Source organism: Camelus dromedarius, chromosome 2, assembly GCF_036321535.1.
Source record: "Camelus dromedarius isolate mCamDro1 chromosome 2, mCamDro1.pat, whole genome shotgun sequence".
NCBI lineage: Eukaryota > Metazoa > Chordata > Mammalia > Artiodactyla > Camelidae > Camelus > Camelus dromedarius.
In genome coordinates this window covers 121,169,493-121,197,185 of record NC_087437.1, presented here as the reverse complement: position 1 = coordinate 121,197,185, position 27,693 = coordinate 121,169,493, and the positions used below count along the sequence as shown (strand labels likewise).

General features: G+C 58.1%; 4 protein-coding genes and 2 pseudogenes across 4 annotated transcripts in view; 3 read left to right on the top strand and 3 right to left on the bottom strand.

Annotated features, from left to right (window-relative positions):
• The window catches only part of TSPEAR (thrombospondin type laminin G domain and EAR repeats), a 123,480-nt gene that overhangs the window by 5,012 nt on the left and 90,775 nt on the right, over positions 1-27,693 (top strand). The gene's annotated exons all lie outside the window — the stretch shown is intronic.
• Positions 2,210-3,305, bottom strand: LOC116155667 (keratin-associated protein 10-8). Its single transcript, XM_064477961.1, has one exon. The coding sequence runs from the start codon at positions 3,258-3,260 to the stop codon at positions 2,595-2,597; it is 666 nt and encodes a 221-aa protein (XP_064334031.1). The 5' UTR covers positions 3,261-3,305; the 3' UTR covers positions 2,210-2,594.
• LOC116152800 (probable mitochondrial glutathione transporter SLC25A39) lies at positions 3,953-18,495 on the top strand (annotated as a pseudogene).
• On the bottom strand, positions 18,942-19,974 carry LOC116155682 (keratin-associated protein 12-1-like). Its single transcript, XM_031460804.2, has one exon. The coding sequence runs from the start codon at positions 19,535-19,537 to the stop codon at positions 19,217-19,219; it is 321 nt and encodes a 106-aa protein (XP_031316664.2). The 5' UTR covers positions 19,538-19,974; the 3' UTR covers positions 18,942-19,216.
• On the top strand, positions 21,486-21,814 carry LOC116152764 (keratin-associated protein 12-1-like; annotated as a pseudogene).
• Positions 25,873-26,835, bottom strand: LOC105103999 (keratin-associated protein 10-12-like). Its single transcript, XM_031460794.2, has one exon. It carries the CDS (start codon positions 26,782-26,784, stop codon positions 26,209-26,211), a length of 576 nt encoding a protein of 191 aa, XP_031316654.2. The 5' UTR covers positions 26,785-26,835; the 3' UTR covers positions 25,873-26,208.

Sequence of the window (27,693 nt, the reverse complement as noted above, 5' to 3'; positions counted from 1 at the left end):
CTGCGGGGCGCGAGGACCAGGGTCGTCCTGCGCTGAGGGGAGGGCGGGCAGTGTTCGTGCACATGGATGTGAGTGCGCAGGTGTGTGACTACGTGGGCATCTGTGCCCACGCAGGGAAGAACCCAGTGCACATCCACGCAGGTAGCCAGGTTCTGGTGTCTTTTTGGCCACGTGCCTTCCAGTGGTTTCTGCAGTGGCCGTGGCAGCGCAGAAGACTGAGGTAGATGGGAAATTCTTCAAGGGTCTTCGGCCCCAGGTGGGTGGGCCAGCTGCACGGGCCGGGGCTCGGGTTCTGGGGTCCGCGGGTGTCCCGGCTCGGGTGCAGCCGCGTGGGGGTGGGGCGCTGGCGGGCGCTTGGAGGAGCCCCTGCACTAGGGAACGACCCCCCCGGGATGCCTCTGGGGGTCAAGTGCTGAGCTTGGGGTGCCCTGGGGGAGGGTCACCAGTCATTGGATCGGTGACTGGCCGCTGCCCCCATCTCAGTGGGCACTGTCCCCGACCCAGTTGGCTCCATCCAGGATCGGGGGATGGAATCCAGGGGCCTTGAACTTGGGTGGGAGGCACTGTGCCTTCGTCTTCATAACTAACCAGACGCAGCAGCTCCCAGCGAGGGTAACACCCGGGACTGTCACCTGCGGAGCTGCCGGCACCCTCGTGTCCCATCACAGATGCGAGCAGACTTCCGTCCGCTGTCCGCCTGAGGCCCCCGCTCCCCTGGTTAGTTAACGCCTTGATGGAAAGGCCCACGTCTCACTGCGTCGTTCTAAACAAATTCCTTTTTAGTAACTGTGTTTGCACACAGTGGTCTCCCCTGGAAATCTGGAGCATTATATTTTGTGCATTGAAATTCGTGTTTCTGAGAAGGTGCCCAAAGGTTTCATTAGCTGGCCAGAGGGGCAGGGTGCACAGGAAGTCGGGGCCGCCTCAGTTCTCTGGGGGGCGGGGCTGCTGAAGTTGGCCTGAGGGTGACTTGTGAAGGGGCAGAGGGGGCCCTGGTGGGCGGAGCCCTGTGACAGCCGGGGGAGTTGATTTCTCACACCTCCACCTCCTTGGGAGGGTCCCAGGAGATGGGCAGGGGCCCCGGGCAAGCAGGGGCCAGCACTCCCACCGGCCTCTGCAGCCCCGGAATGTGGGGGCAGGGCTGGGTGCTGGTCTGTCTGCACCCATTCCCACCGCCCGACTCTAGTCGCGGGGGGCCCTCCTTCCACTGACAGCTTCTCTGGGGACCTCCTTTTATTGGGTGGGGGGCACAGTGACCCTGGAACAGCCAGCTCAGCCCAGGGAGTCTGGACCAGGTTCTCCAGGGGAGACCGTGGGCGGGTCAGGCGATGTCTCAGACCTGCTCTGAGTGCGCGGGCGTTTGCCGTTGCTCCCTCCCCTTGGGGACCACCTTGCTGGACTTTGAGGCCTCTGGGGAGGGAGGGCAGCGCTTCATGTCAATAGCAGGGCAGGGTAGGGTCACGAGCTAAGAGGTAGGGCCAGTGGAGAGTGGAGGCAGCTGGAAGGAAGGTGAGGGAGTGGCTCTGTTCAGGAGCGAGGGCTGGGCATCGGAAGCTTGGGGCTCCAGGAAACGTGGGGCACCCCCGGGGTGAACCTCAGGCAGCAAGCCTGGCCCTCAGACCCTGGAGTGTGGGCCTGGGAGTCACCTACCCCCTGGCCTCTTCCCCTTGACCTCGGCCACACCCAGCTTGGACCTGGGGCAGGGAGGGGGTGTTGTCACCAGCCTGTCTGGCACAGACAAAGCAGGTTGGGACATTTGAGCATTGAATAAAGTGCAGAGTTCAAGGGGAGGTGGAGGACGAGCACAGGACGCTGGTGGACGGCAGAAATGCCAGCGTCAGCTGTGTCCCAGTGGGTGACAGTCCCAGCCTGCCTCCGGGCCAGAAGCCAACGTGGGCCCTGGCCCCTGCATGTCTGCAGAGTGACCAGGGAGAGCCAGGCCTGTGGCGGGGGGCCTTCTCACCTAGGGGCCTGCTCACCAGGTGGTGTTGGCCACCAGAGTCTCAGACACATGGCACAGCCACCCAGAGCTGCCTGGCGTACAGACGCGGGAGTCAAGGGCCCTGGAAACGACCAGCTGGGCCTCAGACCTCAGAACCCTCGGAAGTGCTCCCAGGACGTGGCTTGTCTCCAAGCTTGCTGAGGCTAGAGTTATTTATGTTCCCCAAGGGCCGGGAATAATGGAATAAAACTAGTTGGGAGAGAGAACTAATTGAGACAAGGATGTTTATTCATTCAGCTCAAGATGCCTGCAGGAAAGAGGGGGCGCAGAGCAGCAGGAGGGGGCGACGGGGCAGAGTACGGCCCCAAGGCTGGGAGGAAGAGCTGGGTCGGTGGTTGTCAGGGGTAACCTGGGGACCCCCGGTAGTAGGGGAGGGCCATCTCACATCCATCTGCGCCTAATGTGGAGGCCACAGACGGGCTAAGCCCTGTTTGTTGGGGTCTGAGGTCAGTGAACATTCGTGCAGAGGTGCATACCAGAGCTCAGGCTGGGGTGCTTTCTGAGGATGGCGTGGGGGGGCCAGCAATGGTCAGGGGGTGCCCATAGCACCCAGCTGGCCCTGAGGGTACAGGCCCGGTCAGCAGCAGGACTTCTAGGCCGAGTTGGGGACACAGCAGGCCGAGCGGGAGCACCTGGGGCGGCAGAGCAGGGACACGCAGGAGGCCGGGCGGCAGCAGCTGGGCTGGCAGGAGGGGACAGGGGCACAGCAGGCAGGTCTGCACACGGGGCGGCAGAGCAGGGACACGGAGGAGGAGGGTCTGCAGCAGGACGAGGGGCAGAGGGTGGGCTCACAGCACACGGGCCTGCAGCAGACAGGCCTGCAGCAGACAGGTGTGCAGCACACGGGCCTGCAGCACACGGGCCTGCAGCAGACAGGTGTGCAGCACACGGGCCTGCAGCACATGGGCCTGCAGCACACAGGCCTGCAGCACACAGGCTCACAGCAGTCCTGCTGGCAGGGGGAGGAGGTGCAGCAGGAGGGCTGGCAGCTAGACTGTGGGCAGCACAAGGCTGTGCAGGAGCTGGTGCAGGCAGATGGGCAGGGGCAGGGCTCACAGCTCGATGGGGCGCAGAGGAGGCTCAGGCAGGGGGTCGGGGCGCAGCAGGGGGGCTCGCAGCAGGGGGGCTCGCAGCAGCTCTCTGGGCAGTCGTCTACCTGCCAGGAGGAGCCGGTGCAGGAGTCACAGGGACCGGGCAGGCAGACCCGGCTGCCGTAGCTCAGGTCGCCGGAGCAGGTGGACAGGGCGGGCGCGGCCATGGCGGGGGCGATGGGGCTGGAGGAGGGTGTGTGTGTGAGTGTGTGTGTGTGAGTGTGGGTGAGGTGCTCAGATGGTCGGCTTTTATACCCCGCTCTGTGTCGCGTGCTGCCCCAGCAGAGGCCCCATGCCCGCCCTTCCCGGTTGGTGTTTGGGTCCGGGTCCTGCGCTCCCTCATTAGGGCTGCTTGTTTTCCCAGGAGATGCGGCCCAGCTCGTAAAAGCCCCGGCTGTGTGTTGGGGCCACAGGGCGGGTCCTGACCACGTGCTGAGTGGGTGTGGGAGAACCAGGTCAGCTGGAGACGAGGCAGGGGGTGTCGGGGTGCTCTCGGCCATTGGGCGCTCATCCTGGGGACCTGGTGATCCGGAAAGGGGGGTAACTTGGATTCTAGGACCTGGAAGTGGCTCCTTTCTGGGGCGTGAGGTTCCCTTTCTTTTGCATTTGTCATCGAGTCCTTGCAGACGAGGGAGGGTGGAGATACCAGGGCAGGTCCTGGTGGTGGCGGTGGCCGGCTGCCCTGTTTTGGGCCCTGGCCGGAGGGAAGGACGCGGCCGAGACAAGCAGACTCTCTGCTGTTTTCCACACAGCCTGCGTCTCCGAGGCTGGGATGTTTGTGGCCCCCTTGCTCAGAGTGTGTCTCCTTTCCACCCTGCGGGCTCTCTGCACCTCTGTGGCTTTGGCCGCAGCAGCCGGCATGGTGGCCCAGCCGAGGCTCAGTCAGGTGGGGCTGGCAGCGTTCCCCTCTCACCCCCACAGCGGGGCTCCCGCTCAGGCTTCCCGGTGCCTGAGGATCGATCAGGCCTCGTGCTTGCTGGGGCTCTCTCTGCCTTCCCTCCCTCCTCTCCGTCTGTCTTCTCAGACTCAGCCCCACCTCCACTGCATCTTTCCTGGGGGCTGAGCCTGGACTCTGTCCATGGGCTCTTGGGACACTCCAGTGGGACACTCAGGGGTCCAGGGAACAGTGTCACAATGCTCTTCGCGTCAGATGCTGCCAGGTGCGACGGGCAGGGCAGCTGCACAGGTCGGGGGTGGTGGCAGTGTGCCCGTGGGGCCTCCGCTGGTCAGCGAGGCCGGCAGGCAGGGCGGCTGGGACAGCACAGCCACTGTGGAAGTGAGGGGGCTGGTCAGGACATCGGGTGGACCCTGAAGGCCAGGCTCAGGGAACAGGTGAAGAGCGCCGTCTGCGGGGCTGAGGGAAGCTGGCTGGGACCCCTTGGGTGGAGGGTTTCTGCAGTGATGATCACTTCTGTATCATCTTGATGACATTTTAAGCCAGAACACTTAGAAAGTATGGAAGCTACGTTTATCATATACGTTCGCACCCGTTCCCTGTGGCTGCTGTAACAGACGATCCCACACTTGCTCATATAAAATTGATAAAACCACAGAAATCTGCCCCCTCCCCGGTCCTGGAGGCCGGAAGTCTGACAGCAGGTTTACTGAGCCGACGTCAGGGGGCGTGTGGCTGGAGGGGAGGCCCTTCCCACCTCTGGGGCTCCAGGCATCCTTGGCTTGTGGCCACGTCCCTCCCATCTCTGCTGGCTGCCTGTCCTTGTCTGTGTGAAGATGGAGGCGCTGCTTCCGTTTTGAGGACACTTGTGGTGGAGTTTCGGGCCCACTCACTCACCCAGGATAACCTCCCAGGTCTAGGTCCTTAATCAGAGTTCACTGGGTGACCACCGTGAGCTTCTAACTCAGAATTGTCCGCCCACGTCAGGCAGCACTGGGTGGATCCCGGGGGACCTGAGTGGGGGGGGGGGCTAAGCCACCCTCCAGATTCCTTTCCCCACCCGAGGGTCTGATCAGCCCGGCCTTGCAGCCAGCGTCAGACGCCCCGGTGCCCCTCCCCGGGCTGGGCAGCTGGCAGGAGCGTGGATTACGCGCTCCTCATGTGTGCCTGCCCTGTGTTCTCTCTACACGCCAGCCACACGTCATTCTCCGGTGGGTGCCGCTCACAGGGTGTGGCCATCTCTCAGGGCAGTGCTGCAGCCTCCTCCGAGGCTGTGTCCCTGAGGCCCTCGTGCCTGTGCGAGGCCCCCGTGACTGCTGCTGTGGGTGGAGGGGCCTCCCCTAGGGAGCCCCGTGACGAGTCGGACACCACGGTAATGATGTCACCCCAAGGCTCAGGGGCTAAAACATGGTCAGAACTTGGAAACCTGAGGGACCAAGCTGATCTGAGACCACACGGCGAATGACCTGGAGCCTCTGCACAGGCCACGACCCGTGGGCTCAGCGCCTCCTCTGGCTCTTACCACAAGTCAAAATCACGCGGAAAGCAGAGAGAGTTTAGGGCAGCCCAGTGTGACCGCATGTCCGTATGCGACCTCGTTCCTGGCAGTCACTGGGAGAGGGAGAGCGAGGCTCCTGTCCGTACGTGCCTCCCAGCGTCCCTGGGCCCCGGCCCTTCCCGCGGACCCTCCCTGGGCCCATTTCTGCTCCGCCTAAAGGACCTCCTTTGGTATTTCTTGAGGGCAAGTCCGCTGCTGAGGCGTTCTCTCACTTTTGTTTCTCTGAAACTGTTTCACTTCGCCCTCAGGTTTGAAGGTGGAGTGCTGGATATAGAATTCTCTGTTTTTGGATAGTTTAGGTGCATTTTATTGGTTTTCTTTCTAGATACAGAATTCCTGATGGGCAATTTTTGTCTTCAGCTTTTTACTGATATCATTCCATTGTCCTCTGTCTCCCATTGTTTCTGACAAAAAGTCAGCTGTTGTTGTCTTTTCTCTTGTTTGTGGAGTGTTTTTTCTCTCACTGCTTTGAAGTTTTTTATTTTTCTTTCTTTTCTTTTCTTTTTTCTTTTTTAACTTTTGGTTTTTATCACTATTCAGTGGCCAGGTGTGGTGTTCTTTGTATTTATCCTGCTTTGGGTTTACTAAGATTCTTGGATCTGTAAGTTGCTTTAAATCAAGTTTGGGAAAATTGTCTATTATTTCTTCAAAACACTTCTGTGCTTCGATATCATTCTTGCTGATATCATTCTGAGGCTGAGCTTACGTGTGTGTCAGACTGTTTGATGCTGTCGCAGGTCGCAGGTCTTGTCACTTTTGTGCATTCTTTCCCGTCAGACTGGATAATTTCTCCTGCTGCATCTTTGCTTTCACTCACTCTTTCTGTTTCTGTCTTCAGTCTGCTGTTAGGTCCACCAAGTGGATATTTTATTTCAGCTATTGTGGTTTTGGTTCTAGAATTCCCGTTTTTAATGTTTCCATTCCTCTGCTGAGATTCCCTCATGAGAACCTATTCACTCATGAACATAACATTTTCCTTTACTTCTTTGAGCATATCTTCCTTTGAGTCTTTAAACAAATAGCTGCTCTAATGCCATGGCTTGCAAAACCAATATTTGGACCAGCTGAGGCTGCATTACTATTGTTTTGTTCTTTAACTGCGGATTACATTTTCCTGCATCTTTTTATGTCTAGTGATTTTTGATTGTATATTAGCAATTATGATAATACATTTGGAGAGCCTGCATTCTCTTGTTTTACTGATTGTTCACTTTTGTTCTAGCAGACAGTCAATTACTAACTGACCACCTTGAACTTGTTTGTGCAGGATTGCTTTTACACTTTGTTGGAGCAGACCTGTGGAAAGCTCTATGTGTTGGTGAGATTCAACTTCCAAGCTGTCTTCCCTGGAAATCCTGTCATGGATTGGCTGGGCTTCGTTAGGGCAGATCTAGAGTGGGACCCCTATTCCTTGGGTGCTGATTAGATGGGGTGTCAGTGGGATGCCAGAGGAGCTCCACTCTCAGTCCTGTAGCAGTTTCTTGGCAGCCTCCAGTGGCCTTGCCTTACGTATAGACAGCCCCTCCCTCCGGCAGATTTACAGGGGACTTGCACGCAGCCCCTCCTTTCTGATGCTCGACTCCTCAGATTCTAGGTGCTTCCAGTGCCAACCACGGGTCTTTTCCTCTTCAGCAGAGTGCGGCCTCATGTCCTGCCCAAACCCCAGCTCACTGCACTGCACCTGGGAGGCTGACCCCAGGCTGGGAGCTGGGCACGTGTGGAGGCCGTCTTGCGGGTTTCCTCCCTCTCAGGAGTCACAGTCACTGCTGTGTCTTGACCACTGCCCAGAAGTGGATGTCTCATGTGTTTTCTTCAGTGGTCTGGTACCAGTCACTCCATCGAGTTTTCCCAGTATTATTTTGATCTCCATGTTCAACTCCTGTCTGTACCAGAAGGTTCCTGGGCCCTGCAGCAGAGGCTGTGGTTGGAGCAGGTCTTTGGGTGTCTCTCGTCTTTGCTTCAGTGAGGAGCCAGTGGAGAGGCAGCTATCAGGCAGGCAGGGGTAAACTCGCCTGCGAGTGGAGGACTCGGACAGGCATGTGGCTTCTAGGACAGAATGAGGCAGGCTCTCCCGTCAGGCCGTCCCGGGGACCCCCAGCCCCAGGCAGGGAGGTCTTTGTGCTGGGAATGCCCTGGCCAGGCTGACCACAGCAAGCGCTCTCCCCAGGCAGACTGGTCCCCTCCTTGTCCCAGAGTCACCCAGCGGGTGACCCTCTCCCGCCTGCAGTGGAGGGAGCCGAGGGGCGGGAGTGCTGGAGGGTGTCTCTTTATGGACGAGAGCTCAGGCGTGGGCAACAGTGTTCCCCTCACGGACAGGCCCTGCGCGGGAGTGTTTGTCTGGCCTCAGCCGTGTGTGCATTTGTGTGGTGCCTGAACTGTGTGGAGCTGTGCGCCAGACGTCAGGGACCTGGCCTTAGGAGAAAATTTCATAAAGCCTCTTACATTTCAACTCAGCAGCCTCTTACAAGGGTTTTTTCAGAAACACCATTGTCTGCATTAGATTCTCAAAGCTTCCTCGCTGTCAAGGGTGGAGGTGGAGACCCTTGAATTCTTGATAAAAGCGGTAGGGAGGGCTATCCAAGTGCACATCCAGATTTTACAGCCAGAGCATCCGGGCGGGCAGAGTGGTGCCGGAGGCAGCTCTGGGGACGCAGGGGACAGGCCAGAGCCCCAGGGAAGAGGGAGCGGGCGGTGTCCAGCGCAAGCAGCTGCGCGCCCTCACCGTGGCTGGTCAACATGCTGCCAGACGAGCTGGCCCCTCGCCCGAGTCCCACGGGGCCCACCTTGACCTCTGTAGGCCAGAGACTGTGCCGGCTGCTGGGGTGCAGGTGGCGCCCGCGGACCATCCACAAGCCACCTGCACCCCGCCTGCCGCCGCCCCAAGGCCCCTGCTTCGTACACACTTCCCTAGGGATATGCTGGCTCCTGCTATTCCCGGAGCTGTATCTCGGTGGCTTCTCATACTGCTTTTCTAACTGCAAGGCTTTCTCAGGACAAGCAGCCAAGGTCACCACCCACCATAAGTTCTCTGTGACCTGCGCCCTTTATCCTCAGGACCCCATGGGCAAGGGGTCCCTGCATCCTTCCTGTGTGTCCGCTGGCACTCCACCTCCTGCTTGGCGGCCCAGACACCCCGGGACCAGGCAGACACACTCTGGGGATCCGCTGGGGAGCCAGCTGGACATGGGGAGGAGGACCAGCATCCCAGAGGGAGGGAGGTCTGGAGAGTCATTCAAAAGTTGCTCAGATGAAATTTTGAGGAACAAGGCAGAATCCAGACGGCGCCAGTAAGACAGCTGGGCAGGCTGCCACGTGTAACAAGAGCTCGCAGGGGGTCTAATTAATTAGTCAGAAAATCTACAGCAGAAAACTGCGTCCTAGGAAACTGCCAGGAAGAAGCAGAAACAAGGAAGTCAACAGCTGGGTCTGTGTGGTCGGGACGCCCACGGCCCGGGTATAAAGGCCGCCCGGGGAGGGAGGCTGCAGACATCACCGCCCTCCTCCCGACGCCAGCCCAGACCTAAGCCACCATGTGCCACACCAGCTGCTCCTCCGGCTGCCAGGCGTCCAGCTGCGTGCCTGTGACCTACAGGCCAGCTGTATATGTCCCCGTGAGATACAGGCCAGTGCATGTGCCCGTGAGCTACAAGCCAGTCGTGTGTGTGACCCCCTCCTGCCTGTCCTCCGGGTGCTTCCAGCCCTCCTGCCCCACCCTGGTCTGCAGACCCACCTCCTGTAGCACCCCCTCCTACCTTTGACCGCGAGCCTCCTCCCAGCATCTCCAGTGCAGATGGGGCCACACCTGTGTCCCTCCTGGCACGAGTCCTCGACTGACCTCCAGGTTCTGCACGTGGCAGATGGAAAGCGTGCTCTGCCAACCCCCTGACCTCCGGGGGAGGGAAATGTGCTGAGATGATCTGGATCCTTCAGTAAACTTGTACATCCCCTCTGGGAAGCCCTGGTTCCCAGCAGCTTTCTCTGGCTCCGACAGGAAGCCACACCTCACGAGCCAAATAAATCGAGCTTTTCCGAGGCAGCAATCTCTTCCTGTCTTTCTTTCATCTCTCAGTTTTCTGGCTGGCCAGTCTGTTACCCAGGATTTGGGGCTGGTCCCCTCTGCAGTGATCCCTGCTGCTCCACTGTGGCTCATGGTGGGGGGGTGGGGGAAGGGCGGTCTTGGGAGGAGGGAGTGGCCCGGGACGTCATACCTTCTGTGCTCAGCAAGTGGCGCGGGCAGGGACTCGCCGTCTTTCCGTGGCTGATCTTCCCCTCAGCTGTGGGGTCCTGCCTCCTGGAGTGAGTGCGGGCTGCCCCATCTTGTCGGAAGATGTCCTGTGTCCTGTGTCAGGGAGAGTTGAGCCCAGGGGGGCAGCTTTGGCTCCTTTGGGCATCAGGGTTGCAGAACTGGGGCAGCTCTGGTCCTCAGCTCGTGACTCACTTCCATCACCGGTCCACGTATGACTCATTTTTAATCAATCAACTGATGATCAATTATTGCTGATTGTGCTATAATAACCCTCACGTGGACAGCAGAACATCAGTGACTTAGGCTGGGAACGTGTGCTCGCTGTCTGTCACCTTTGAAAAAACGGAGTTGAGTCACGTCTCTTTGTGTTCCCAAAAGGTGTAATTCGGATTCAGCAGTTTGCATGGTGATAGGACATCACCCTGACTGTGACCTTCGGGGGGACTCGCCCTTCTCACTCTGTGCTACGGCTGTTCCCTCCCGTGCGCGGTGCGTTGGTCTGGGCCCCTCCGGCTGCCCTGTTGTGGGCCTGTGTCAGCTTAAATCTGCCCAGTGGGTGGCCGGGTGTGGGTGCCGAGGGGACTGTGGGCGGGAGGGCCTGGCTGTGGACTGTCCTTGTCCCGTCCCCACCCGCTGGCATCCATGACCTTTCTGTGTGGGGCAAGCCAACCTCCGCGGCATGCAAAGCGCTCACGTTCCGTCTGTCTGTCCGGCAGAGGGGAGGACGGCGTGCAGGAGCGCAGGGCAGGGAGCCGTGTGCACGGAGCCCGCCTCAGGCCCCAGGGGGAGCCCAGCCTGCAGGTGAAGCTACAGGCAGCGGCCGGAGACCAGGAAACTGACTTCCCCACCCGCTCCTCAGAAGCACCCATGGGCTCCAGACTCTTTGTTTTGGGGCTTTCTTGTGATGAGTTTTCCTTGGAGCTTTTCTAAGACCCAAGATGGGTGGGGCTTGAGATATACTTTGTCAGCAGTAGAGAGAGCCCCGCCCTGTGGATGAGACCATCGCCCCCACCCCCACCCCCGGCCAGCCCGGAGAGCCTCCAGCGGGCCCGCCCTCCCCTCCAGCCCGCAGGGGACCAGATGTCACGCCACAGCCTGAGATCCCAGTCAGGGCCAGAGCCGTGGCAGGCCAGCTCTCCAGGGCCGGTCCTGGACTCTCCAGTCCCCCTCCCAGCCCCCACCTTCCAGAGGGACCGCTGCCCGGACCTCCGGCAGCAATGATTTGAGTGGTTCTGAGCTTCTGTAAGTGGAGCCACCTGCACACGTTTCTTTTATCAGCTGTCTTCGTTTTGGCGCTCGAGTGGGTCCAGCTCTCGGAGGGAGGGAGGGCGGGCAGGAGCTATCTTAGTTTTGAATTCCCTGGAGGAGTTTATAGCAGTTTGGAGCTATTTACTCCTTGAATGTCTGGGTCTGGTATCAGCTTGGCTGGTGGATTCTAACTCTTGATTCAAATTTTTAGTGGTTACAGGTTATCACATTTCTTTTTTCATTTGTTTTTTGGGGGGAGAGGCAATTAGATTTGTCTGTTTATTCACTTAATTTATTGTAGCGGAAGCACTGGGGATGGAACCCAGGACCTTGTGCACGCTAAGCCTGCGCTCTGCCACTGAGCAGTACCCTCCTCACCTCAGATTTCTAAAAAAATTGTTTTGGTAAGTTTTATGTGTTTTAGATAATTTATTGGGATAAAGTTGTAATGGTCACTGATAATTTTTTAAAATTGTTATGTCTGTGGCTCTGCTGTAATTTCTCATTTCCCAGGAGTCTTTGGGGCGCCTTCCCCTTTGCCCCACCAGCCAATCCCACAGGCCAAGGGTCCGTCTTCTCGGAGAACCGTCCTTGCTCTGTTGGGTGATGTGTTTCCCATTTCATTAATTTCTGCCCACGATTCTGCTATTTCTGTACTGAATGTTTTTTCAATTGAAGTGTAGTCAGTTTACAGCGTTGTGTCAGTTAAACGGTTTTAACCGCTTTTCCGTGACACTTTTCATACGAGAACTTTGGAAAACAGCAGAAGTGCTTTCCACAAGTCATACTGTGGAAAAAAGCAAAAAGGGCAAGGCAGTCCCCTGGGTTAAGGTGACAGTAAAGTCAGGTTCTGATGCGTCACAGCTGAGCAGCGCCTTGTGACGGGAGCTGTTTTGGGGCAACAGAGCTGACACTTTTCTTTAACGGATGTAAAGATTCAAATGTGCACATACCACGAGCACAAGTTTTAGGCCACAAATGGATGTTTCCACATAAATTTGGAAGTTCTTTGTGACAAAATGTTCCCTAAATATTAATTAGCCAAAGTCTCATTTCAGCAAGCTTTGTCTAAAGTGAAGAAAAATACTGGAAAAGTCTCAGGTTCTGAATAAATTGACCTTTAACGCTGTTGGTCAGCTTGCTCTGAGGAAAGTGTGTCACAGTCTCTCCCGTGACGCAGGATTCATCTTTCCTCCTTGGAATGCACCAGGTTTTGCCATTTTGAGGCTACCGTTTGTGGCGCATCGAGGTTGAATACTGTTGCGTCTCTGGCGCACTGAACTGTGTTACCACGGGCCAGAGTGCATCTCCATCCGGGGCAGTGTTTCTCCCGTAAAGTGCGCTTTGCCTGCTGAGATAATTGCACCGGATGGCTTCGGTTGGACGTGCTTTTTTCTCTCCTTTTACTTTCAGCCTTTCTGCTCTCTACGTTTTAGGGGCTGGCCACACCCCTACCCTGTGAATGAAAGCAGAAGTCGTCCACTGACCCACAACGTCTGTCCAGGGCCCTCGTTTTACCCCGAGTTTTTCCTAGCCCCACTACTTGGTCAGCTTTCTCATTGATCTATTCGGTTAGTATCTGTTTATCCGCACACCTACCGAGTTGTGACCTCACTGCGCTGCCCCTCAGGTCTCCTCCCGGGACGCCGTCCCCAGCCGTGTGCTAGTGATGGTTTCCTTGGAGGGGATGTTAGATGGACCCATTTATTAGCCAGCCTCTGCGGGGTTCCTGGCTCAGGCTCCCTCTGGGAGCTGGGCTCCGTCTTCGGTGACTAGCTAGAGATCAGTGTGGGGCCCTGGGGGCGCGCTCCCGTGAAGGGCAGAGCAGGAGGGTGGAGACCTTCGTGGCAAGGCTCGGCTGCCGTGACCAGGGAGACGCAGCTTCAGCAGCAGGGGAGGATGGCGCAGAGGAAGGAGGGCAGGCAGACGCAGGTGGGGCAGGAGGCCGCCTCACAGGCCTCGGGCTGGCAGCTCAGGGATGTGCAGCAGGCGGGGCTGCAGGCGGGGCTGCACAGGGACTGAGGGTCGCAGCCTGGGTGGCAGGAGGTGGTCATGGAGCCCAGAGGACAGCACAGCGTGGCCTCGTTGGGGGTGGCCACCCCACAGCACAGGGGAGGGCAGCAGATGGGGACGCAGCCTGGGCGACCAGCGCAGCCCGGCTGGCAGCCCTCGGGGCCGATGGTCCAGCACATGGTGGTGTAGGGCTGGGCGGGTCTGGCAGCTCCTTTCCCGGGCAGCCTTTATTACCCGGGCCCTGTGTCCCGGCAACAGGTCCACTGTGTGCTGCTGGCGCTGGTTGCACTTTCCTCTTCCTGTTTTGGGGGCCCCGTGAAGCCGGTCCCACAAGGAGACCCCGCACACGAAGCACAGCCCCTGAGCCGGGAGCGGCCGCAGCCCACACCAGGCTGGGCTCTGCTGGGCTGGACACTGGGTCCTACTGCAGGGGGTGGACAGATGGTCCCCAGGGAGTCAGAGTCCTGTGCCCTTGTCCACCGAGTCCCTGAGTGTCCCGGGTGGGCGCCCACCCTCGCATGCCCCAGTGTCTGTGCATGGCAGCCCCCGGCCCGGGGCCCCACCTGGGGCTTCTTCCTGTGGGGATGTTTGGGCGTCCTGCCGGCTGGCGTGGGGTCCTGCTATTGGAAAGGAGGGGAGGGCACCGGCGTGATGCGCCCAGACTCCCACCCGCGGGGACCACCCGGAGCTGGCCCACGACAGGACTGTCCCACCAGGATGACTGGGGCCCAGGGCCCCACAGCCCCTGGGGAGAGCAGACCAGCAGGTCACCACTGAGAGTGACGGAATTCAGCCCCGCGTGTCCCTGCCAGCCCCCTCGCACCAGGCCCTGCGTGGTCTTCTCCACCCACGATTTCCAGAAACCTTCCCTTCACATCTCTGAGGAAGCAATTCTTACTCCCCTTGGTAGAGTTGAGGCATCTGAGTCTGAGAGAGGTCATGAGCTGGGATGCAGGCCAGATGGCGGCTGACGAGGACATCTGGAGGGGGACACTGGCACAATGTGGATTCCAAAGGGTCCCCATGTCCAAGATGCTGGACTCTTGGGAGCAAGTTCCACCAGGACAGTGAAAACGCCCCACAAAATGTGCCCAGTCAGCTGTTCACGTCTCAGTGTGCACACTGCCTCCCACTTGCCCAGGAGAAGGACCAGGGCCGCCCCATCCTCCCCCATCCTGACTCATCATTCTCTGCGTAAGTGGTTGGCCGGTCGGGGGGCCACGGCACAAGGAGTGGACGGGGCTCCTGGTGTCTGCAATGCCGTCACTCCCTTCCTATGTTCCAAGGAGGTGCTGGGGCCCTCACACCCTGGCTCGCTCAGTCAGGGCAGAACACGCCCCCCCTGCACCCACCTGGACCTCACCGACCCCCACACGTCCTGGTCCCCACGCTTCTGGGCTTTGCGGACATGTATGTGAGCTGGGAACTGGGACACACGTGCCGCAGGCGTCCCCGCCGAGCACACGTGCGCCGTTGTCTCGGCAGACGTCAGTTACAGACACGCGCACAGGTGGAGGTAAGAATTGCAAGAGAATTCTGTAAATATCAGCTGGTCGAGCAGGTTAACAGCATATTCAGGCTCTTCTGTCCTTACTGACTTTCTGTCTACTTGTTTGATTGCTGAGAAGCTGAAGTCAGGCGATAATTGTGGATTTGTCTGTTTCTCCCTTTAGTTCTATCATTTTGTTTGTTTTATGTGTTTGAAACTTTTGTTAGGTGCTTACACATTTAGAATTGTTAAGTTTTCCTGGTGAGTCAGCCCCTTTATTATTATATCATCTCTCTCTTTATCCCTGGTAATATGTCTTGCTCTGAAATATACTTTATTGATATTAATATAGACATTCCAACTTCATCTGATTAGTGTTTGTGTGGTATATTTTTCCATTTGTTTACTTTTAACCTGTCTATATTTTTATAATTAAAGTGGGATTTCTGATAGGTAGCTCATAGTTGGCTCTTGTTTTTTTATCCAATTTGAAAATCTGTCTTTTGATTTTGATGTTTAGATATTTCGCATTTAATATAATTGTTAATATATTTAAATGTAACAATACCATCTTGCTAGTTATATTAAAGAACCATCTGTTCCTTTTTCTCTTTTCCTTCTTTTTAGGTTTGATATTTTTATTTACTCCATTTCATCTCTACTTTTGGCTCATTACTTGTTGATCTTTTGGAAGCTGATAGATCTAGAGTTTATAACACACAGCTTTAATGTAACACAGTCTACCTCCAACTAGTCTCACGCCGTGTCATCTGTAGCATCAGGACTTCACAGCAGTGCACTTCTGCTTCCCTTCCCTGTCCTCTGTGTGATTGTCATATTTTACTTTTATGTATGCTGAGAACTGTTACTATATTTGCTCTAAGTGTCAGTTATCTTGTAATCCTTTTTGTATTTATCTCCTCTTTAAAATCACTTCTAGAACCATTCTTTTCCTTGTGTAGATCCAGGTTTCTCCACGCTATCATAGTCCTTGGCTTGAAGATTTTCTCTTAATATTTCTTGTAGTGAATATCTTCCGTTAATCACTCTCGTTTTTTGTTTATCTGAAAAAGTGCTTATTTGACTTTCATTTTTGAAAGATACTCTGCTTCATAGGACTGACAGATTTTTCTTTTAGTGTTTTAAAGATATCATTCCACTGTCTTTTGGATTGTATAATTTCTAATCAGAACTCTGATATAATTCCTATCTTTGTTCTGTATATAGCATGTCTTTTCCGTGTGGATGCTGTCAAGATTTCCCCTTTACTTTTGGTTTTTGACAGCCACAGTTTTAATATGGTGTTTCCAGTTCATTTTATGGGGAGGGGGACATTTATCCTACCTTAAGTACTCTGATATGTTTGAATTCATGGTCTGATGTCTTTCATCATTTTTAGAAAATTTCTCATATTATTTCTTCAAATATCCCTTCTACAGATAAGTAATTTCTGAGCCTTACTCTCTCTCGAGGACTCTAATTATGTGCATCAGTGATAACTTGATATTGCCCTGGAGTCTTGGTGTTCTGTTCTCCCCCCACCCATCGTACTTTCTGTGTTTTAATAGGGCTCTATTTCCCTGTCTTCAAACTCAGTGATTGCACACTTGGCTGTGTCATGTCTGCTGAAGAGCACACTGAAGGAATTCGCCTTTGATGTTGTATTTGATTCTGCACTCTCCATGTGACTCTCTCTCATGGTTTCCATGTCTCTGCTGCAATTCCCATCTGTTCATATGTGTAGTCTATGTTTTACATGCAATCCTTTAACATATTAGTCATAGTTATTTTAAAATTCCAGCCCGACAGCTCCAACCTCTGGGTCACTTGGAGTCTAGTTGTGTTGATTGCTTTCTCTCTTGACAGTGGATTTATTACCACCACCACTACCCCGCTTTTTTTGTATGTCTTCTAAGTTTTGTTGAATTTCAGATATCATGTGTTCATTTCAATGGACATAAAGTGTTTCCTCCTGGGAATGGCCGTGTCTCTTCTGTAAGGCATCAATGTGTGGGAGGGAGGTTTGAATCAACCTGCTCAGGTGTTGGCCTCAGTTTGGGACTTTCAGGATACCAGTATCTTCAGATTCCAGGGCGCTGCCAGTGTCTTGTGCTTAGGACAAGGGCTGGGGGACACAGTGTTTTGCTCTGCCCTATGTTTTCAGCTGGCCCTGCTTGCCTGGCACACAGAAGGGACCTCTACACGTATCTGCCTTTCCCCAGTGGAGACTGACACAGTTCAGGCAGCTGCGCTGGCCGGGCTGGAGTCGGGAGCCAGGAGGGCTCTCTGGTCCTGGTCCAGGGCCAGCCTTGGCAGGCCCTGTGTGCCTGGGGCTTGGAGGGTGAGGCTTTCTCAGACTTCCTGCCTCTTCTCCTGGGACATCCAGCCTCCCCTTTGTAAGTGTGGTGGGTTTGTGTGGGTGTTTCTGGCCCTCCCTGTGTAGTCATCCTTTAGGGACCAGGTGGGACCCAGGCCTGTTTCCCGTCCGCCACTCAGAGGGAGGGAAGTCCTCCCCCACCCACAGCATGAGCCTCGAGGGGTGGACATGGGGGCACACCTTCCTGACCCTCCACTCACCAAGGCCCCCCACCCCAGCCGGGCCGCCAGGAGGAGGCTCTGCGAGGGGCCGCTGCGCTGTGCTTTGTTCGCACCTCCAAGGAGAGAACTTCGAAGAGCGCGCGCTTAGCATGCAGGAGGTCCTGGGCACAATCCCCAGTGCCTCCATTACAGAAAACAAGCAAATAAATAAACCTAATTACCTCCTCCTTCCAAAAAACAAACAAATAAAAAACTTTAAAAAAAAAAAGAAGGAAACTTCAAGCGGGCGCGGACCCCACGCTGGCCGCGGAGCCGCCGCGGGCCCGCCCGGCCCCCGAGCACCCGCCGCGCGGGCAACGGCCTGGAGCCAGACCCCAGGCCGCAAGGCGGTGACCAGGGCCGGGGCCATCGGCCCCCTCCAACAGATGGCGGCCTCGGGCGCTGGGGCTGTGGTGGTGCCCTCCCTCTTCATGGCCCCTTGGGGGCCCGTGAGCTACTGCCCCCCCCCCCCGGACTCTGGAGCCTCTCCGGCACCAAACTGCCCTGCTCCCCCCAGCCCGCGGGGAAGCGCCTCCTGTGCTCAGCGCCGTCCCGGGCCTGAGTGGCGCCCGCTGTGCCGCCGGGTGTCAGGACCCCACTCGCTTCGCTGGCACCACGGGTGCCTCTGTGAAGACCGTGGGACACGAGGGCACCAGGACCCTGTGGAGCGGCCTCCCAGCCGCCCTGGTGTGACTGTGCCAGCGGCCGCCGTCTGCTCCACCGCCGATGGCCAGCTCAAGGCCTTCCTGTGTGGGCGAGCCCTGACCTCAGACCTCTGCGCACCCATGGTGGCCGGTGCACTGGCCCGCCTGGGCACGGTGACTGTGGCCAGTCCCCTGGAGCTGGTGCGGACAAAGCTGCAGGCTCGGCATCTGGCGTCCCGGGAGCTGGGCGCCGGTGTCCGAGCTGCTGTGGCTCAGGGCGGCTGGCGCTCGCTGTGGCTGTGCTGGGGTCCCACTGCCCTTCGGGATGTGCCCTTCTCAGCCCTGTGCTGGTTCAATCATGAGCTGGTGAAGGGCTGGCTGAGCGGGCGCAGGCCAAAGGACCAGACCTCCGTGGGCGTCAGCTCTGTGGCTGGCGGCATCTCAGGGATGGTGGTGGCCACCCCGACTCTACCCTTCGATGTGGTGAAGACTCAAGGCCAGGTCACGCGGGGAGCCGTGGAGGCAGTGAGAACGATGCCCCCGCACGCCGCCTCCCCCTGGCTGCTGCTGCGGGGGACCCGGGCCGAGCCGGGCACCAGGGGACTCTTCACAGGCTTCCTCCTGAGGACCCTCCAGGCTGCTCCCTCCTGTGCCACCGCCACCGTGATCAGCACAAATGAGTTTGACAGAATCTTTTAAAGGCTCAGCCGGAAACAGCCTCTGGGCCCCTGAAAGGAGGAGGAGACAAGGACCTCCCCCCCCCCCCCCCCGTCTTCCGTGGGTGGGGGTGGGGGCGGGGCAGGAGGAGACTGAGCTGAGTGCCTTCTCCTCAGCACCGCGGGGAGGGGCCTCCTTTCTCTATCCTTTCAACTCTGCCCCTCTGGGCCCCACCGCCTCCTCAGACCACTTTCTTCTTCCTGCTGCTCCCCAGCCCCCAAAATCATCGCTCCTTCCCCCCACATTGAAGACCAAATCTGCTAACTGCTGCCCCGCCATTTCCCTGCACGTTGCTGCAGCTGGGCCTGCCCCCAGGAGCCGCAAAGCCCTGGGCCTGGCATAGTCGGCACCCACGCCTTTAATTCCTTGAGTCTAAAGATGATAAACTGCTCTCTAGTGGGGAAAAAATAATAGAAGAAAACTTCAAAATACATGAAGATAAAATGGAGGGACACACTGCACTGAGAAAGCAGAGTTTATTTGTCACACACGGTGTGTGGTTTCCTGCTGGAGACCGAGAGGGACCCCGGGAGCCAGGGCTTCCTGACGGGGGTGCACAAGTTCACGGAAGGGTCCAGGTCATCCGTCCACATTCTCACCGCGGAGGTCAGGGGGTTGGTGGAGCACGCTTTCCATCTGCCACGTGCAGAAACTGGAGGTCCACCGAGGACTCGTGCCTGGAGGGGCACAGGTGTGGCCCCGTCTTCACTGGGAGCAGCTGGGAGGAGGCTCACGGTCAAAGGCACGAGGGGGTGCTACAGGAGGTGGGTCTGCAGACCAGGGTGGGGCAGGGGGGCTGGTAGCACCCGGAGGACTGGCAGGAGGGGGCCACATACACAACCTGTTTGTAGCTCACGGGCACACGCACAAAGGACTGGCAGGAGGGGGCCACACCCACGGTGGGCTTGCAGCTCACGGGCACGCACACAGCTGGCTTACAGGTCAGGGGCACATAGCAGGACGCCTGGCAGGGCCTGGCCGTGCAGCAGGACGCCTGGCCGGAGCTGGGCACGTAGCAGGCAGCCGGGCAGCCGGAGGGGCAGCTGGTGTGGCACATGGTGGCTTAGGGCTGGGCTGGCGTCGGGAGGAGGGCGGTGATGTCTGCAGCCTCCCTGCCCGGGCGGCCTTTATACCCGGGCCGTGGGCGTCCCAGCAGCGCAGAAGCTCACCTGCTGACTTCCTCGAGGTTGTTGCCAACATCTTATTATCCTGGGACGCGCTTTCCTGTATTGTTCTTCACCACAAATTAGTTTGGCTTTGAGGCCAATTCCTCCTCCTGTAAACAGGATGTTCTGGTCTGAATTTACGTGGGGTGTGTGCTGTTCCTCCGGCCATCACTGTGCGCAGCACACCCTTGCATGGACTCAGAGACGTAACCTCTTACTCCTTTAGGTCTCGTGATGTCAGCGAAGACTTTGAGGCAATACTGTATTTTGAGGGTTTTTTGCAGAGGACAACGCCGAAGCGGGAGCCTGTGGGACAGCGCTGGCCTGCTGCCTGTGTGGGAGCGGAGCTCCGTGGGCACAGCCTGCCTGCGTGCTTAGCATCCGGGGCCGCTCCCCCGGCCACGCTGAGCTGTGCTGAGGGAGGCCGCGTGACCGCAGAGCCTGAGAGTCTCGCTCTCTGCCCTTTACAGAAAGTTTGCCGGCTCCTGCTTCATAGTAATCAGTATAAGAGCTGATTCGTTCATGCAACAAATTACACTACGTGCTGGCGAGGGAGATGCCCCCGCCACCTGAGCCTTCCAGGGCAGTGAGCAAATGAGTGCATGAAACATTCATGCATGAGATGATTCCAGAGGGGCTGAGACCCGGAAAGGACAGCAGGCTCAGCAGATGGAGAGAAGTGGGGAGCTGGTGGGTGGTGTGGGGGCCTCAGCGGGGAGGTGGCGCTGAGCTGGCTCTGCGTCCAGAGAAGGGGTCGGGGCGGCGCTCCAGGCAGAGGCAGCCAGGGGGCTGTGAGGACACGGCTGCAGAAACGGGCAGTTCCAGGGGCAGCGGGGAATCCCACAGCTCGGGCTGACAGGGTGCGGGGGCCGGTGGAGGATTCCGACCGTGGGAACCGAGGAGCAGGCGTCACCACCCTGGGCTGATAGAGGGAAGGCTCGGTGGACCTGAGGACACGTCAGTGGAAATCATCCAACCTGAAGAAGGGGGACAAGGAGCTAAGAAAGACGGGGAGGCCTGTGAGACAACATCAGAGAGGCTAACGTGCGAGTGATTTCTGCCCGGGGAGGAGAGGAGAATGACACTGACCTATAAGAAAACTGGGAAGAAATAGCAGACAAAATTCCCAAATTTGACTTTTTAAAAAAAAATTCCAATTGGCAGATGCAGGAATCTCAGAGCACACGCCCAGGGCCCCAGCGCACGCAGCACAATGTGAGGACTGGGGACCCAGGGGGCTGACACCTTCAAGTGTCTCCGTCTCAGCGCTGAGACTGTGCACCCGTCATGGGCTCCTTCTGAATCGCCCTGAGGGACCGCCTGTGCACACGGGGCTCCCGCCGCCCCCAGGCGGTGGCAGGACTGGTCATCAATCAGTTACGAGGGGGTCCACGTGAAACACTTAACTCAGCCCCGGCTCGAAGCTGGAACCCCGTCGCTGTGATCATGGCAGTAGTGTGGCTGCAGCTCCCAGTGAGGAGCCCAGCCCTGTGGAAGAACCTTCTGGATCACTGAGTTTCCAAATCAAAGTGGGGGACACTGTGCTTGTGCGGACAGACACAGGGTCTTTACAACTGGGGAGGACCCTGAGAATATGATGTGAGACTTCTGTCCCCACATGATGGCCCTTCCCTATCCAACCCAGGCTCCAATTACAGAAGTCACAGGACCACTGTGTCACTGGGTACCTCCCGCTGAGAAGGAGCTTCCTGAACTGGGTCACTTCCACCGGGAACTCCAGGAAGAGACTGTGGAGAGGGACGAGGAGGAAAAACAGCAGGCGGCCAGGAGGAGGGCACTCGCATGCCTTGTGGCCAGGATGCCATGGCCTGGGCGTAAATGTCACCCAGGGGAGGAGCCTCCAGACCAGCCCTGTACTCAGTCCTGACCCCACCTCAGCGCCTCACCAGGTGCCACACTAGCTGCTCTGAGGGCTGCCGGCCGGCCTGCCGTGCGCCCAGCCCCTGCCGGGAGACTTGCTATGTGTCACTGAGCAGCAGGCCTGTCGTGTGTGTGCCTGTGAGCTGCAAGCTGACCACACGCCTGCCCGTGAGCTGCAAGCCCCTGTGTGTGTGGCCCCCTCCCGCCAGTCCTCCGGGTGCTGCCCGCCCTCCTGCCCCGCCCTGGTCTGCAGACCCATCCCCTGTGGTGTCCCTTCCTGCTGCTGAGCCCAGGCCCTGCCAGGACCCCTGCCCGTGTGTGGGTCAGAAGCAGCCAACTCTGAATTCCCAGGGGGCGGCCCAGACATCGTCCTCTCCACACCTTCCGTGCCCAACGAGACTGCGTTGCAGCGAGGCTGCTCGATCCCAGCCGGCCAGGCCGAGGGCCTCGTCCCCGGCGGGGTCACCTGCCCGGCGCCCACGCCGGCTGGGGCGGCGTCCAGGCTCGGCAGCCTCCTGCACCAAAGGTCTAGTAAACGTCAGAGCGCGATGCTCGCAGAGCAGTGTCTCTCCCCCCCGTCATTCCCTAAACTGCTTCCTCCAGGGGTGGTTCCCCCGGATTCTAGAAAATTCCTTTTACAGAGCAGGTCAGGTCACCAGATGGCCGTGTGGGTGACCAAGCTCATGCCGAAGGTGAACTCCCAGCGCTCAGCAAGGGACCCCACTCTGTCCCCTGAACTTATGAGGCCAGTCCTCACCCTGCTCTGGGTGGACCGAGGGCATTAAGGTCCTGAACTTACCCCTTTTGTGTAAAATGTCCTTCTGTGCAGCATTGATAGGTGGCGCTCACACCACTAAATTAAACCCGGATGCTCTGCAGACACGCAGGGCTCCTCCCCCTCCCCGTGGGTGGGAAAGAGCCTGGCGGGGCGGGGAGGACTTCTGTGGTTCCCCAGGGATGCCATGTCCTGTCCTCAGGACCTGCGATACGTCCCCTTACACGGCAAAGCGACTTTGCGGACGGGAGTAAATTGAGGGCCGTGAGATGGGAGATGGTCTGAGTCCTCCAGGTGGGACTGATGGGGGGCGGGGAGACGGCCACAGAAGGGGAGGCCCCAGGAGGGGGAAGCAAGACTCGAGGCCACAAGCCGAGGATGCAGTGCCTCTAGAAGCTGAAAGGACGGGGGTCACACTCTGCCCTGGAGCCTCCGGGGGAGCCCGCCCTCTCACACCCCAGCTGTGGCCAGGAGACTCCCTTCCCATTCTGCCTCCACGGCTGGGGGGCAACACTTTTGAGCTGCTTCAGCCACGTTCGTGGTCACTTTTACGGCAGCCACAGGACGGCCCGCTTCTCGGTGGCACAGCCCCCCACTTCCACACTCTGTCTGTGATCCTTCAACTGTGTGGTGACCTTCAGGGTTGTGGGTGGAAGTGGGGACACAAAGGGCAGGGAGGAGAGCCACGCGGGGGCTGCGGAGCCGGCTCCCCGGCCCTGCTGCCGGTCTCGGAGCCCATTCTCCCCCTCGGGGCTCTTCCTGCCCTGTGCCCCCAGCCGGGGGAAGAGCCCCTCCAGCCAGACCTTCCCTCCTCGGTCACTCGGAGGCTGATGGTCTTCCTGCCCAGGTCTGTCCTGCTCCCGGCTCTCTCCCCTGGCCTGAGTCCACCCTGCCCTCTCTCCCTTGGGTCCACACTGGGGCCGCGGGGACTCTCGGGCGGCATCCCCCTTGGCCCACACCTGTGCCCCCTCCCCGAGCATCCAGCACAGATTCTCGGCATCACGGCCCGGGGCATTGGTGGTCCTCCCTGCAGGGGACTCTGCTGCCCTCGTGGTGACCCCCTGGGAGCCCCCTCCCTTGCCTGCAGAGGATGTAAAGGCCCCACCTCCCTCCCTCAAGGACAGCTTTCTCCAAGGACATGTTCTCCAGGGCTCAGCACCCCAGGGCCTGGGTCCCTGACCCACAGGCACCCTCTTCTTAGCCTCTCCACCCTCTGCAACGGCCAGAGTTGGGGAGGGGCTGCAGCATCCTCTTTGGGCTATCATGCAAAGCACCCAGACTGGGCGGCTTCAACCGCACAAACACATGGTCTCACAGTCTGGAGGCCAAGGTGTGGGAGGCTGGTCCCTTCCAAGGGCGGCAGGGAATCCGCTCCATCCCCTCTCCCGGCTCCCTGTGTTTGCAGGCATCTCTGGTGTCCTTGGCTCCAGGCACCACCCTGATCCCCGCCTGCATCCTCTCCCGTCTTCCCTATGTGCATGGCTCTGTGTCTGCAGCTTCCTTTTTTGTAATGAGGACACGGTCCTGTGTCCTCTGGGTTGGGGCCCACCTCACTGTCCTCATTTTAGCATGTACAAAGACCCCATTTCCAAGTAAGATCACATTCAGAGGTTGTGGAGGTCAGACTCCAGCATATCTGCTTTGGAGGGACACAGTTCATCCCATCACGGGGGCAGCCCCAAGCTGCAAGGCCTGTCTGGCCCCTCCTTTGCGCCCCGCACAGCCACGCCGGTCTTCCTTTGTTTGGTGGCACCTGAGACGGCAGAGTGCACTCTGAGCATCCGCCTCCTAACGCTCAGTGAGTCGTGGGCACCTGGCCACCACCCACACGGCCTTCCTGTCAGGAGCCGCCGAGGGTCCCAATGTCCACCAGGGGTGGAGGGGGGCCAGGAGCCGCCCACGCCCCGCTCATCCCCCTGATGGACCATTTTGGCGTCGCGGTGGGTGGTAGGTTCTGATTTCCACGTGTGCCAACGTCCCTCCTTTCACTTTTCCTGGGGCAGGTGAACTGGATCCTTCCCCATGTCTTTCTAACCCTGTGCTGTGAAGAGTCCCTCAAGGCCTTTATCCGCTTATCTGTGGAGACGATCATAGTTTCTTAAGTTTGAACCGACAAGGGTCCAGGTCTGAATGAACTCCAGCAAGCTGAGAGATTTAAGAGTTAAGGCAGGCCTACCATCCAGCCACTTTCTGTTTTGTTTTGTTAATTGAAGTATAGTCGGTTACAGTGTGTCAATTTCTGGCGTTCAGCCCAATGGCCCAGTCATGTGTATACATACATATATTCATTTTCATATTTTTTTCATTAAAGGTTATTACAAGATATTGAATATAGTTCCCTGGGCTGTACAGAAGAAACTTTTAAAAATCTATTTTTATATATAATGGCCAACATTTGCAAATCTCAGACTCCCAAATGTATCTCTTCCCACCCCCTTTCCCCTGGTGGCCATAAGACTGTTTACTATGTCTGCGAGTCTGTTTCTGTTTTGTAGATGAGTTCATAGTGTCCTCTTTTCTTCTCTTTTTTAGAGTCCAATTATGAGTGATATCCTATGGTATTTTTCTTTCTTTTTCTGGCTTAGTTCACCTAGAATGACGATCTCTAGGTCCATCCATGTGGCTGCAAATGGCATTATTTTATTCTTTTTTATAGCTGAGTAGTATTCCATTGTGTACATACACCACAGCTTCTTTATCCAGTCATCTGTCGATGGACACTGAGGCTGTTTCCATGTCTTGGCTGTTGTTTGCAGTGCTGCTCTTAGCACTGGGGTGCATGTATCCAGCCACTCTCTGTTTCAGGGTCCTTTGCTCTGTCCTCGCTTCCCTGGTTAGAGCTAAACTGGGGTTGGGGTGGGGTTTACAACCCCCCACCCGGGGGGTGCCTTCTGCTCCTGGTCTCCACTATCCTCCTGATCCAGTGGGCTCATCACTTCGTTCCTGATGAAGGGATAGGAAGGGTGCCCGGTGCTGACCCGGTCAGTCTGAGTGCTGCCCACGTGACTCCAGCTCCACTGAGATGGCCGGCTCACCCTTGCCCACTGTCCTGAGGGTTTGTTCCCAAGCTGTCTTTCTTCTCTGTGCCTTCCCAATCAGACCTTGAAACCCTGAGCAGAACGAGTTATGTCTGAACCAACCCCTGGACCCCCTTGAGGCCCACAGGGACTCATACGCAGCCCGGCACACAGGCAGGCCTCCATGCGGGCGCCTCTCTCCAGCAGAAGTCAGCACAGGGCTAGTCTTGGACTCTCAGATCCTGACCAAACAGGGTTTCAGCTGCTCCCCAAGTCACCTCTCACCTGGACGGGCAGGGGGTGGGCGTGAGCAGAGGCCCAAGGTGCACTTGGGGTCTAAGCCTTCTGCACCCGGCTCGAGCCCTGTGCTGGCCTTGGCAGGCTGTCTGCCATGGGGAGGGAGCCCTGGGGGAGGAGGGGACGTGGAGCCTGCACTTGGCGTCCTCTTTGAGACCCTATTGTTTCTCAGCTGCTTTGCGCTCAGGTTTGAGACGATGTCCTTATTGCCTGGTTTTTACCAGACAGAGCCCGACTGCCCGGACACGGAGCGGTCAAAGTGGCTTGGGGAGGAGGATGAAATAGACATGGGTCCGTATTTCCCCACACAAACATTTTATTGACGATGGCAGTTGACCTTTGACACATGAAATACAAGCACCTAACCCTGCAGAGGAGGGCTCCCGGGGCCGGCAGTCCCCCCAGCTGAGGGGTTTGTGGGCGGCATGTTCAAGTCCCCTCTAGGCAGCAGCTGTGTGTCCACCGACGAGAGAGGGGAGGTCCTGGTGCCAGCAGAGGGGCTCCGGGGCTCCTGAGAGAGGACAGCTGGGCTCAGGGTCAAAGACAGCAGCTGGAGAGAGGCCGGCAGACCAGCCGGTCAGCAGCCAGACTTCTAGGCCGAGTTGGGGACGCAGCAGGCCGAGCGGGAGCACCTGGGGCGGCAGAGCAGGGACACGCAGGAGGCCGGGCGGCAGCAGCTGGGCTGGCAGGAGGGGGCGGGGGCACAGCAGGCGGGTCTACACATGGGGCGGCAGAGCAGGGACACAGAGGAGGAGGGTCTGCAGCAGGACGAGGGGCAGGTGGTGGGCTCATAGCACACAGGCCTGTAACAGACAGGTGTGCAGCACACGGGCCTGCAGCAGACAGGCCTGCAGCACACAGGCTCACAGCAGTCCTGCTGGCAGGGAGAGGAGGTGCAGCAGGAGGGCTGGCAGCTAGACTGCGGGCAGCACAAGGCCATGCAGGAGCTGGTGCAGGCAGATGGGCAGGGGCAGGGCTCACAGCTCGCTGGGGCGCAGAGGAGGCTCAGGCAGGGGGCCGGGGCGCAGCAGCGGGGCTCGCAGCAGCTCTCTGGGCAGTCGTCCACCTGCCAGGAGGAGCCGGTGCAGGAGTCACAGGGACCGGGCAGGCAGACCCAGCTGCCATAGCTCAGGTCGCCGGAGCAGGTGGACAGGGCGGACGCGGCCATAGTGGGGGTGGTGGGGCTGGAGGAGGGTGAGTGTGAGTGTGTGAGTGTGTGTGTGTGATGTGCTCAAGCTGTCAGTTTTATACCCCTACTGGGTAGGTGTGTTGTCCCTGCACGAGGCTCCCAAGCCTGCCCTTCCTTGTTAGTGCCTGGGGGGCCTGGAAGCCTCATAAGATGAGTCAGTTGCTGGCTGGATACCTCGATGACCACCTGACCAGGGTATGGCCCTTAGGGAAGCTGGTGTTGGGGCCGAGTTGTGGTCAAGCTGTTCCTCCTGCAGGTTCCCTGATGGTGGGTCAGGGGACACTTGTGGCCATGATTCCTTCGGGGAGGAGTGCCGTGGTGGCTCCTGGTGGGGTTGCTGTGGCTGTGAGGGTTTATTGTTGGCCTGATCCTGGTGCTCCTGGGTTGGGGCGCGGAGGACAGCTGGTCCCCAAGGGGAGAGGCCAGGAACGGGCAGGGCAGAGGGCGGCGCTGTGAGGCTCAGCCAGATGCTGCCTGATTCATCCGTCCTTACACCTTCACCTGGGGGGGGCGTGGGTGGTGGGAGGCGGACTGGAGCAGTCTCAGGGGGCAGATGGACCGTCTGGGGAGTGGGGGAGGCAGCCAGGGCAGTGTTCCTCATGCCTGCTGGCACACCGTGTTGGGGAGGGGCCCTGGGCTCCGGGTGACGGGGAACAATGTTGAGAGTAGAAGGCAGATTCCTGGAGATCTCAGAGGTTGTGCGACAGTGACGGGGGTCTAGGGCAGCTCCCCGGTTTAAGCTCCAGAAGATGCTGGTGACACAGCGTTTCCTGTGGCCTCCTCCCAGGGCCCAGCGGCAGGTGGACAGGGGGCTTGTTCGATGCTCTGGTGTTTCATGTCACATCTGATAGAATTCACAAGTCAAGTTGCCTGGAGTTTTCTTGGTGA

What these genes read in the sequence shown, in the direction of transcription:
- LOC116155667 (XM_064477961.1), bottom strand. Translation starts at nt 3,260, where the DNA reads ATGGCCGCGCCCGCCCTGTCCACCTGCTCCGGCGACCTGAGCTACGGC.
- LOC116155682 (XM_031460804.2), bottom strand. Translation starts at nt 19,537, where the DNA reads ATGTGCCACACCAGCTGCCCCTCCGGCTGCCCGGCTGCCTGCTACGTG.
- LOC105103999 (XM_031460794.2), bottom strand. Translation starts at nt 26,784, where the DNA reads ATGGCCGCGTCCGCCCTGTCCACCTGCTCCGGCGACCTGAGCTATGGC.